The following is a 12,596-nucleotide window of genomic DNA, read 5'->3' as shown; positions in this document are numbered from 1 at the left end:
CAGGCAATCCAGAGTGATAAAAACAGACTAGACAAGGCCCTGTAGGACCTTATGGCTCTAAGTGAGATCTTACTTAGAATATTGTAGAATTCAAGGAAGAGCCACTACAAATGGAGAGAAATGCTTATAAAATATGGGTTCACAAGCAAACTAAAAATAAACTCTGAAATTCTGTCTTTGATGCATTAGAAAGGCTAGTAAATAAAGTGTTAAATCACACCACAAGTAACCAGAATCTATATGTTTATCGTAAGCCAAGCTTGAAGTGATGACTATTTAATACTTCCTGGAGGAAGTAATATTTACTAATTAGATCAAAGCAATGAATAGCAAGTTAAAGATGACACCAAAACTTTGCAGATTACATGAGCAGAGGTGGATCAGATGGGAGCTGAGAGAGAAGGTGGATGGGTGATGGAATATTATGTATTATTTACCAAGAGCCAGACACTGTTGCTTTACATGCATTACTTCACTTAACCTTAAAACCACGTAAGTTATACAGTATTAACCTCATTTTACAGATGAAGAAACTGAAGCTCAGAGAGGTTAGTGATTTGTCTGAAGCCACACCATAGTACAGGGTAGAGGGAATGTCATATATAACCTGTGCTCTTTGATCATTTCTCTCTGCACTAGCACAAGCTTAGTTTGTCCTCTGAGTTGACTTCATTTGCAGGTGTCCTACATCCACCAAGCAACTGAGGTTTGCATTTGAGGGGAAATTCTGCAAATCGTCTGCTCTCAGCTATTGAATAAATCATCAAAGCAATGGTATTCTTGGGGCTGAGGGTTTTAGAGGAGAAAAGCAGTGTGAATGGGCCACGGAGAAGACCCCTAAGGCTGACTCAAGAGGAAGAAAGAGTGCGGGCGCCAGGGAGAGTGACTCAGGGAGGGGCAGGGGCAGCTGAGCTATCCCGTGGCTAAACTGTAATAATCAAGAAAATTACGTCTCTCTTGCCTTCTTTGCCTCCCCTAATGCCTACTATCCTCGGGCTGCTTTCTGACTTGCCAGCTGGTGCAAGAATAGAAACGAAAGGAGTTACAGTTGTGGTTACAAGGGCAAGAAATGAGATTGTCTAGGAGCACTCGTTTTAAATGGTGCTGATCTTCATTAGGACCGTTTCTAGGAAATCCAGATTTGAGAAAGTCAGTAAGAGAATTGAAGAGAGAAATGAAAACAAAAGATGCTCACTAGCTAGAATGGCCTGAGCATAAGGAGTGTGAGTGAAACAGAACAGTGCAGTTTTCCTGGGACAAAAATGAAGGTCTTACCTGAATATAAGACAAAATCAACTATAAAAGGTTTTATTAAAGAGACCAAATTCATTCTCCCTCACTTCTTTTCTCTAATGCAGGGTAGGCTTCTCCTTGAGGTCACTGCTTCTCCTGCAGCTTTCTCAAGAGATGACTGTTTTAGCTTCTATCCACCATGAGACCAGAGTCCAGTGGGGGAGGAGAGAATGTGTAGACAGGCATCCTCCTCATGCCTCAGTGCCTTCCTCATCCCTCTTCATTTAAAAATCCCGACTCATCTGAAGTACAGGGCTTGGAGGAGCTTATATCACTCTCCCTGGGGTATGAATCCACTGTCTCCCTAGTACTCCTTTTCATTCATTGAAGATTTTTAGCACTTTGTTCCCTTTAATCTGTAGAGTGGCTTCTGTCAGTATTCTTGTTGACTTCAGACTTCAAGTAAAGTACACTGACACCTGGCCTCTCAGTTCTTGACCTCATTTTGGGCAAACTTTTCCTTCACCTTGTCCCAGTTACCAGTTCAGCCCAGACTACATTACCAGTATCTGTATAACCTCTGAAACCTCAATTTTAGCTATCCTACACCTCCTGTCCGCTCAGCTCATTTACACAAACACCCACATAGTCAGCAAAAACAAAACAGGGACCTCAGTCCTACAACCGCAAAGAAACTGAGTCTGCCAACAACCAACAAGGTTGAAAGATGACTCTGAGCTTCAGATGAAACCACAGCCCTGGCTGACCCCTTGATTTCAGCCTTGTGAGACTCTTGTGAGCAGAGAACTCAGCTACTCCATTTCTGGACTCCTGACCCACAAAACTGTAAGATGATAATAGGATTATCTTAAGCCCAAAAGGTTATACTAATTTGTTAGGCAGCAATAGAAAAACAATATACTTTCTTAGAAAAATTAAGAGCTCTTAGGGGATCCCTGGGTGGTGCAGTGGTTTAGCGCCTGCCTTTGGCCCAGGGCGTGATCCTGGAGACCCGGGATCGAATCCCATGTCAGGCTCCCAGTGCATGGAGCCTGCTTCTCCCTCTGCCTGTGTCTCTGCCTCTCTCTCTCTCTCTCTCTCTCTGTGACTATCATAAATAAATAAAAATTTAAAAAAAAAATAAGAGCTCTTCCTTAGGAGCCACTCTTCTTAGAAACTAGGGGAAGAGATCACTGTAAATACATGTAATTTAATAAATGTCCCTCTAACAAAATTAATGTCAATAATAGCACTTATTTCTAGGCATTATTCTAGATGCTTTATATTCCTTTTTTTTTTTAAGATTTATTTTTAAAATTTTAACTCCAGTATAGTTAGCATACAGTGTTCTATTAGTTTCAGGTGTACCGTAGGATTCAACAATTCCATATATTGCTCAGTGCTCCTCACAGCAAGTGCACTCCTTAAACCCCATCACCTATTTCACCCACCCTCCCCCCACCCACTGATGCTTTCTATTTCATTTATTATTTACATCCACTATGAGGGACTGATATTATTTCCAATTTACAGATAAAAAAACTAAAGTTCCTGCCTGAGGTCACAAAGCAGGGCTGAGATGCTACCAAGGCCTGTTCTTGTTTCCAAAGCCTATGCTCTGGACCATTATACTATTCACTTTAAAGAGAACATCAGAAGTTCACTTAGGAAAAGAACTGTCTTTTAAAAAAAAAATTATTTTGATGAAGGCTGAAGGTATAGGAGCACCCTTGTGGTTTAAGTGTCCAGTTGAGGGATCCCTGGGTGGCACAGCGGTTTGGCGCCTGCCTTTGGCCCAGGGCGCGATCCTGGAGACCCGGGATCGAATCCCATGTCGGGCTCCCAGTGCATGGAGCCTGCTTCTCGCTCTGCCTCTCTCTCTCTCTCTATCATGAATAAATAAATAAAATCTTAAAAAAAAAAAAGGTGTCCAGTTGACTAATACCCATTTACACACTCCATTCGTGCTTTTTGTCTCCAATGTTCCAAGAAACTGCATCAGGATCACTAGCAACCTCGCATTCCTAAATGCAGCAGTCACTGCTCAGTCCTCATCTTAGGAGTACTTCTCTGCAGCCTTCAATTAAGAGAACACTCTCTTCTTGAAGCTTCTTCACTTGTATTTGAGGACACCAAAACCTGGTTTTCCTCTTGCCTTACTGACCATTCCTTCACGTCTTTTTTGTTGGCTCTGCTTCTGTTGCTGACCTCTAAATGTTGCAAAGTTTCAGGACTTCTTTTATTTTTGTGCTCAACTCCCTGGGTGTTCTTATCTGGCTGCATACTTTAATTATCTTCTATACTCTGGCCAATTTATATCCTCATACCTAGCTGCTTTCCTCCTCATCTCCAAACTCATATCCACCTGCTTAACAGACATCTTCACTTGGGTATTCAGCAGGCATCTCTGAATTAACATGCCCAGAAAAGAAGTCTTGATAACTTTCTCCTTCCAAATATGCTTCCTAAGAGTCTCTTCTATATGTGTATCCTCAAAAAACTAAAAATAGAACTATCATATGATTCAGCAATCCCACTTCCGGGTATCTATCTGAAAAAAAGAAAACACTAATTTGAAAAGGTACATGTACCCTTATGTTTACTGCAACATTATTCACAATAGCCAAAATATGGAAATAATCAATTGTCCATTGATGGATGAATGGATAAAGAAGATGTCATATATATACAGTTGAATATCAGCCATAAAAAAGAATGAAATCTTGCCATTTGTGACGATATGGGTGGACAATATGGGTGTGACAATATTATACTAGGTGAAACAAGTCAGAAAGAGAAAAACAAGTATGGTATGATTTTGGTTGTATGTGGAACCTAAAAACCCAAACAAGTAAAACTCATCAATGCAGAGAACAGACTGGTAGATGCCGGCAGGGAGGGGGGCCGGGGGATGGGCAAAATGGGAGAAGGTACAAGAGATACAAACTTCTAGACATAAGATAAATGTCATGGGGATACATGGGGTGACTGCAGTCAACAATATTATACATTATGTAACTTTATATGGTAACCAAGAAAAACTAGATTTATTGTGATCATTTTGTGGTATATACAAATACCAAATCATTATGTAGTATACCTGCAACTAAGATATCAATTAAACCTCAAAAAAAAAAAAAAAGTGGGGAAAAAAAAAAACCCTCTTTCCCATCTTGGTGTTACCATTTTCTGCCCAGGCCCAAAACCTAAGCATCCTCCTTCATTCTTTTCTTTCCCTCAAACTCTGTATCCAATCCATCAGCAAACCCTAACTGAAAAAACAATACCCATTACACATTACTTCTATGGCCACCCCATCTGTGCTGCCATCATCTCTTGCCTTCTAACTGATCGTCCTGCTTCCTCACTTGCTTTCCTGTAGACCATATCTTTAGGAATAGCCTGAAGGAGCCTTTTAAGTTTTAAATCAGATCATATCCACTTACAACATTCCAGAGGCTTCCCGTTACACTTAGAATAAAATCCACACTCCTCAGCACGGCCTAAAGAATTTTCCGTGACCTGGCTCCCACTTAACTCTCTAACGGCATCTCCCACTGTTCTTCTCTTCATTCACATCTCTCCAGGGATGCTGGCCTTCTTGCAACTCCAGAATATATAAAGCTTTCTCTTCCTTCAGACTCTTTGCACTGACTGTTCCCTCTGCCTGGAATACTATTCTAGGCCTTCCCAGGGCTCATCCTTCATATCCGCTAGGTCTCTACTCAATATATTCAGTCAGGGGATCCCTGGGTGGCTCAGTGGTTGAGCATCTGCCTTTGTCTCAGGGTGTTTCAGGATCGAGTCAGGATCGAGTCCCATGTCAGGCTCTCTGCATGGAGCCTGCTTCTCCCTCTGCCTCTCTCTCTCCATCTCTCCAGTGAATAAATAAATAAATAAAGTCTTTTATATATATATTCAGTCAGAGAAACCTTCCCTGACCACTCCAAGGCACCTAGCTCCCCCAAATAGTTCTCACACTGTGGCCTGCTTAATCTTTCTTCATACTTACACTATCTGCAATTATATTAGTTACTAAAAAAACAAAAAGGCCAACTTATGTAATGCCTGTTTCTCCACAAAAATGCAGGCTTCTTGAAGGCAAGAACTTCTGTCTTCAGTGTTAATTCCCAGTGTCTGGAACACAGAGGTGCTCACTAAATGTTAGTTGAATGAATGAATAACTGAGTTGTTTATAAAATTTGGAATCTGTTTTCCCATAGAATTGAGTGTTCTTAGGTAGACCCCCAACAAGCCTATTGAATATATAATTAATAACTCTAGGATTCATAATATTAGCTTGGTGTCTAGCTCCTAGAAACACTGGGATCACACCACAAAAAAGGTAAAAGTGAGGTTCCTCCTTTTTCCTGAATGTACCTGTATAACACTTAAAAATAGGACTTTTACCTCCTATTTGGCAGGTTACTTCTTTTTAGTGCTTCCTTCTAGGGGTTCCTTGGTTACTCTAAGCCTCACTTAGGTTCCCAACATTCCCTCAAAACTCTAGTTTCCAGCTCCTCTCCCAAATTTCCTCCCCAGCAAATTTTCCCTTTTTCTTTCAATTGATTATATTAACTAGGGTGTGATGAAGAGAAATTTTACTGAACTACTGTAATTCACAATGGGTGAATAAATCATCTGACCCCCCCACAAGGTATGCTTACATAGTTAAAAGAGAACGTGTACTAAATTAATTAATCTCTAATTGGTAGAATTTGTGACATCAGTACAGTGATGTGGGAAAAAAAATAATAGAGTGGAGAGGAGATGTTTTTTGGGCTGGGAAAATGACTACCAAATAATGTTTTGCACACAGTAGGCACCAACAAATATTTGTTAAAAGAGTGATTAAGTGAAAGTAATCCTGCTCAGGTAACCTCTTGCGTACCGTAGGTCAGCTCTCCTAAACTAGTTTTCTCCCGCTTGAGGCAAAAGTTGTTTCTCACAGGGGCTCATTCAACGACAGCACAAAGCGGTGGCACGAAAAGAGGTGGTGCTGAAGGGGGAAAGGGCAGAAAAAGGAATACTGTATTTTTATAAGTTGCATTTCCTTTTAAAACAAGTTTTTGGGGCAGCCCGGATGGCTCAGGGATTTAGCGCTGCCTTGAGCCCAGGGCATGATCCTGGAGGCCTGGGATCGAGTCCCACATCGGCTCCTGCAGGAAGCCTGCTTCTCCCTCTGCCTGTATCTCTGCCGCTCTCTTTCTCTGTGTCTCTCGTGAATAAATAAATTAAATATTTTAAAAAATAAAAAAATAAAAACAAGCTTTTGGTTTTTTTTTTTTTTAAAGAACAAACTGGATTCTTTAGTGGAGGAATTTACTGTACAGAACTATGTAGCAGAGGCTAGAACCATATCAAGATGGTAAAATACTAGTGTATTTGGGGGAAGCACTATTATTTAATGCCTGTCAATTTTAAGTTATTGTAATTTATAGCTCTCTGAAAGGCCCCCCACATGGAGGTGGGAGGCGGGAGCTTTCCCAGGTGAGGATACAACAGGGAGGCAGAAGGCAGGGTGGGTCTTCAACCCCTACTTATCAGCAGAATCACCTGGAGCTCCGGTTTAAACTATCTACTCTGGGCCTCAAATCACAGAGCAGCCAAAGTGCGGACACAGCTGTGGTGTTAACAAGGGCCTGGCGTGGTTCTTAGAAGGGTGGGCCTGCAGACGGTTCCCGAGGTTGAGACGTAGGGGGCCAGAAGGCCAGGAGGCCTGAAGCGAAGCTCTCGCAGCAGAGAGGAAAGTGTAGAAAACAACTTCCAGGTGTTAAATCGAAAACACAATTAACGGGGCTTAGTTAGTGATTGTTACTGGGTATGACAGATGAGAAAGAATGTTAAGGGCAAAAGGGGGGGGGGCGTAAAAGTTGTGCCATTAAAGAGAGAATAGGGGGACCCCCTGGGTGGCTCAGCCCTTGACCCAGGGCGTGACCCCGGGGTCCCAGGATTGAGTCCCGCGTCGGGCTTCCTGCGTGGAGCCTGCTTCTCCCTCTGCCTGGGTCTCTGCCTCTCTCTGTCCCAGTCTCTGATGAATGAATGAATGAATGAATGAATGAATGAATGAATGAATGAATGAATGAAATCTTAAATAATAATAATAAAGAGAATAACGAGAATTCAGAAGTCAGGTTTGGTTTGTTTTTTGAAGATGGAGGTTGAGAGGTTAAGAAGTCAGTTTAACTTTGGTTAAATTAGGCGGAGGTGGTTAGGGGGGCATTTACAAGCATCAGCCTCCAAGTTTAAAAATGATGTCCTGGGATCCCTGGGTGGCGCAGCGGTTTGGCGCCTGCCTTTGGCCCAGGGCGCGATCCTGGAGACCTGGGATCGAATCCCACATCAGGCTCCCAGTGCATGGAGCCTGCTTCTCCCTCTGCCTGTGTCTCTGCCTCTCTCTCTCTCTCTCTCTGTGACTATCATAAATAAATTTAAAAAAAAAATTTAAAAAAAAAATGATGTCCGGCTGTGGAGACCCGGGCGAGAGAACCCCTGGTACCCTGGCGGCCGCTCGAGTCTGGGGAATACACCAGGGCGGGGGGGGGGGGGGGGGGGGGGGGGGGGTGGCGGTGAAACCAAGCAAGGACTCGTTTTTGTTCCTGCAAAGCACGGACCTGCGGAGCCCCTGAGCGAGCGTCGGGGGGAGAAGGCGCCAGGCGGGCGTGGCCCCGCGGAGCCCCGTCTAAGACCCCACCCATCGGGGGGTCCGACCCAGGCCCTGGCAAGCGTCTGAGGGCAGCCGCACAGCCCCGCGCTGCGCCAGGCCCCCCGGCTGGGGTCCCAACTCCAGCGACCTGAAGCCACCCCCCACCCCAAGTTCCAAGAAAGGAGACGCTGACCCAAGACGCGCGGTCAGACCCGGGGGCTCCTTGTCCACGGGCCCTCAGCAGCCAGCTCCACTCACTTCTCGGAGGGTCCGGCCCAGCATGGTCGTTCGTGCCCAGCCTGCCGCCGCAGGGCCCAGGTGACCAGGAGGAGTAAGAGAGGTCACCGCTTGCGCCGGGGGTACATGGGCGCGGCCATCTTTGGTCGTCACGGAGCTTTTCAACACCGAGCCCTTCGATTGGTCGAAATGCAAGCCCCGGGGAATGATCTTTGCACGCGATTGGCTGGCGCCGCGCAGCGACGCCTGCGGCCGAGGAGAGCGGGTCGTAAGGAGGGTCGGAGCTTGGGTCTCGCAGGGAGGGAGTCGGGGAGCCTCGGATGTTTTAAGTCGGGGTCTTGAGCGGAATTTTTCTTGTCGGGCCGGGGAGCTCCCGGGCCGGGGTTGGATTCTAGGGGGTGGAGAGAGTTCTGTCCCCCTCCCCCCCCCCCACCCCAAAGCGGAGGGTGTGTAAGGCAGGAGGGCCATGAGCAGACTGCTGACCTGAACGTTATTTGGAGCTTTATCAGATGCGGACGAGCAGCGTGATGGCTTAAGTCTTCTTCCTTCCCTGGCTCCAGTTCGCGTAGGCGGCCTTCCTCTTTGAATCCTCAACCTTGTTGAATTGGCCCGTGCGTTTGGCAGGTTTGGTTCTTGACCCAGGTCAGGGGTTCAAGTTTGATGCCCTGTTAAAATGCGTTTTACTTAGGAGACGCCATCCAACCGAAATTTCACGATGGAATTTCTCAAGAGCTGTATGCTCAGAAGAAATGCTCGCACTGCGGCGGGCTTCTGGAGAAGCCAGGCCGCGCGACAGCCTCCAGGTAGAGAGATCAGTACCACCTGCCCGAGGAGCACTGTCATGCCCGCTTGGGTGATAGATAAATATGGGAAGAATGAGGTGCTTCGGTTTACTCAGAACATGATGATCCCTGTCATACACTATCCGAATGAAGTTATTATCAAAGTTCACGCTGCAAGTGTCAATCCTATAGACGTTAATATGAGAAGTAAGTTTTGGAAAGACCTTCCTCCTTAACTTTTTTTTTCCCCCTTGATTTTTTTTTTTTTTTTTTTCCCCAATGTGTAATTCAGAATTTCATCCAGGATCGGTTTTAAAAGATCACTTATTTGACTGCACTTTGTTGGTTTAACCCCAAAGGAATTGTTTAGGTAAAGTTCAGTTATTGGACTGCACTTTGTTGGTTTAACCCCCAAAGGAATCGTTTAGGTTTTTGACAGGATCTCGGATACTGTTTCTTAGGTTTTTGAAACGGCCACGTTCAGGGTATACTTTCCTAGTCTTCTGCAACGTGTAAGCAAAATCTACCTTTTGAAATGTTTCCCTGCTTACGTTTTAAGATGTAAGTTGGAATTTGAGCTAATCTGGGTTCCACAGCTAGCTTTTTAGTATATTCGCCTGGGAACTTGGTGATATTCTGAGGGCCCTCGCAGGTTTTGGAGGTATGATTGTTTTCACATCAGTTCAGGGTTGGCTTTTTTTTTTTTTTTTTTTCTTAAAGATCTTAGTTATTTATTCATGAGAGAGACCCACACACACAGAGGCAGAGACACAGGCAGAGGGAGAGGCAGGCTCCATGCAGGGAGCCCTATACGGGACTCGACCCTGGGTCTCCAGGATCAGACACTGGGCCAAAGGTGGCGGTAAACCTCTGAGCCACTGGGGCTGCCCCAAGGATCTGCATTTTCATCATAATTCTTTGCTCTCCCACTATTCACAACTTTATTTACTGGCGCAATGGACAAAGCTGAATGGGTGCCAGGATAGGGACAAGGTACTTTCCTCATTTCCTCTGTTGCATTTTGCCCTGGACAGTTAAAATCCCCTTTCCTGTGTGCTTCTTCATCCTAAGTGGGAATGTTAACCATATTAATTTCTGCTGGGGAATATTGACAAAATTTGGAGAGCACTATATTCCTTAAAATATATGCATCTTGCAATTATTATAGTGCTGAAAAAAAGGATTACTATTTATGAACTTTGGAATATAATGACAAAAATACTCCTCACCCGTGTCTTCTGAAAAAATTTTAAAAATCCCTTGGGATGGTTAATCTCCATGTCATAAATAAGCTGTCATATGCAGTTCAATTTAACCATAGGTTTGTGTTTTGAAGGCCTTATGTGGAACTTAGAGTTCTTACCAGATTGCTTCATAACAGTTACTGTATGTGAATTATGCATGATTAATTACATTTCTAAGTTCCTATAAGCCAATTACAAAATTAGAATCGATAGAATGAATCATTTCATAAGATTTATGGAGAAGCATGAAAGTTGAGACTGACGTGTTTTCATTTTTCCTCCTCTATTTTCCAGGAGCTGTGTGATGATTAGGATGGCAGTTCTCAAGTTTATTGGTCTTAAGATCCCTTTAGCCTCTTAATAATTACAATGGGCTTTTATTTATGTGAGTTATAGCTATCAATATTTACCTTATTAGAAATTAGAAGAGAAAACTTAAGATTTTTATTCATTTAGAAAAGCGTAAACTCCTTTGGTGTTAATATTACAAAATTAAATCAGGATAGAAATATAAAATGATCTAAAGGGGTGCCTGGGTGACTCAGTCAGTTAGGCAGCCAACTCTTGATTTCCGCTCAGGTCATGATGAGCCCTGGGAACGAGCTTCATGTTGGCTTCATGCTCAGTAGGTAGTCTGCTTGAGGATTCTCTCTCCCCCTCTTGCCCCCCATGTGCTTGTGCATTCTCTCTCTCAAATAAATAAATCTTAAAATGACATAAAAATGAGAGACAACTACAAATATGAAGCATTGAAACAGATAGTAGTTGATAGATCATAGGATCTACTTTGAAGTGCTTAAAATGGAAAATAACTATTTTCCAAAATAAAAAAAAAAATTAGTGGAAGACTAACATTGTTTTACACTTTCACTTATCTCTTTGTTTTCTGGTTTAATAAGACAGATGGATTTTCATGAACTTCTGTATTCAATCTATTGCAATGTTATTTGAAGTTAGTGAAGAATATCCAGCCTCGTACAGGTAGTTGAAAAGAAGGGACCTCTTAGACTTCTCAAAAAGATCTTGGGGATGTAAAAACTTGGAGAACTGCTGGATTAGGGAAATAAAATCCAGTGTCATGGTCTTTAGGTCTTTTTTTTTTTTTTTTTTAAAGATTTTATTTTTAAATAATCTCTACACCCAACACAAAAAAGGCTTGAACTCACAACCCTGAGATCAAGGGTTATGTGCTCTACCAGCTGAGCCAGCCAGGCATCTCTTGGTCTTTAGGTCTTTTGTAGATTTTTTTTTTTAATTTATTCATGAGAGACACACAGAAAGAAAGAGAGAGGCAGAGACACAGGCAGAGGGGGAAGCAGGCTCCATGCAGGGAACCCAATGTGGGACTTGATCCTGGGTCTCCAGGATCACACCCTGGGCCAAAGGCAGGTGCTAAACTGCTGAGCCACCCAGGGATCCCCCAGGTCCTTTTGACTCCAATTTTTAATGTTGCTACTTTTAACTTAGTGACTATGTTGAGACCCATGTTGTCCAATATAGTAGCCCCTAGTCACAGGTGAGCGTTGAGCAATTGATACATAACTAGTTTGAATTGAGATGTTCAGTTAGTATAAAATACACACTGGATTTCGAACACTTAGAAAAAAGAATATAAAACATCTCATTAATAATTTATATTGAGGGCAGCCTGGGTGGCTCAGTGGTTTAGTGCAGCCTTCACTGTGTGTGTGTGTGTGTCTCTCATGAATAAATAAATAAAATCTTTAAAAAAATAATAATTTATATTGATTACATATTGACCTGGTAATATATTAAGTAAAATATTAAGATTAATTTTGTTTTATTTATTTATTTTTATTGGCTACTAGGAAACATAAAATTAGGTTTGTGGCTTGCATAGTATTTTTATTAGACTGTGCCAGTCTAGACAGTGTGAGGAATAGCTATTACACGTGTCTTTGGGGGGAAGGGGTTTGAGGAAAAACTTGGACTCTTAAAGTGCTTATAGCCAAACACTCTATTAAGGATGAATTGAAATGTCTTTATTACTATGATTGTCCTATGAAATACACACTTGTATTCTTTTTGTTTGCTCTGAAGTAAGAGTTGCCACAACTAGTTGGATATAGTGTTTTACTTTATTCATTTATTTGGGGTGTGAAGATACCTTAGTTTTTATAGGCTATGTCTTCAAATAGTAGGTTTACCATAGGTTCATCTCTGACTGTAAATCCTTTGGAGGCAGATCCCATTTCTGTTAACTACTACTGGTTTCAGTGCTCCACATATATGGTTGTCATTCAGTCTTTATTTTTGCATCATTTTATATTTTCATTCTAACTTAAGATTGCAAGCTAAAGTTAGTGGTGGTTTAACCTTGAGTAATCTATACATTTTATCTTCTTTTAGATCTGTTAACTTTTAATTTCTTTGAATGCACATGCACAATTTTTGTGTACATATTAATTTCAGAAAGTGCCAGGATCTCCACTT

The 12,596-nt window shown here is 42.6% G+C and overlaps 2 protein-coding genes across 8 annotated transcripts in view; one reads left to right on the top strand and one right to left on the bottom strand.

Moving 5' to 3' along the window:
- Positions 1–8,292, bottom strand: part of QRSL1 (glutaminyl-tRNA amidotransferase subunit QRSL1) — a 32,946-nt gene extending 24,654 nt beyond the window's left edge. For 2 of the 4 annotated variants that reach the window (XM_038554845.1, XM_038554846.1), the window contains exon 1: positions 8,138–8,292. In XM_038554845.1, the coding sequence (XP_038410773.1) occupies positions 8,138–8,161 (24 nt within the window). In that variant the 5' untranslated portion in view covers positions 8,162–8,292. Of the gene's footprint in view, positions 1–6,124; positions 6,233–8,072 lie in introns of all 4 variants that reach the window. The other 2 variants (XM_038554847.1, XM_038554848.1) reach the window with 2 other exon arrangements.
- The window catches only part of RTN4IP1 (reticulon 4 interacting protein 1), a 45,593-nt gene continuing 41,252 nt past the window's right edge, over positions 8,256–12,596 (top strand). Inside the window, exons 1-2 of one of the 4 annotated variants that reach the window (XM_038554851.1) lie at positions 8,256–8,393; positions 8,805–9,105. In XM_038554851.1, the coding sequence (XP_038410779.1) occupies positions 8,322–8,393; positions 8,805–9,105 (373 nt within the window). In that variant the 5' untranslated portion in view covers positions 8,256–8,321. Of the gene's footprint in view, positions 8,394–8,804; positions 9,106–10,436; positions 10,528–12,596 lie in introns of those variants that run through there. The other 3 variants (XM_038554850.1, XM_038554849.1, XM_038554852.1) reach the window with 3 other exon arrangements.

The sequence above is a fragment of the Canis lupus genome, chromosome 12, assembly GCF_011100685.1.
Source record: "Canis lupus familiaris isolate Mischka breed German Shepherd chromosome 12, alternate assembly UU_Cfam_GSD_1.0, whole genome shotgun sequence".
Taxonomy (NCBI): Eukaryota; Metazoa; Chordata; class Mammalia; order Carnivora; family Canidae; genus Canis; species Canis lupus.
The sequence above is the reverse complement of the archived record's forward strand: the minus strand, read 5'-3'. Positions and strand labels throughout refer to the sequence as shown.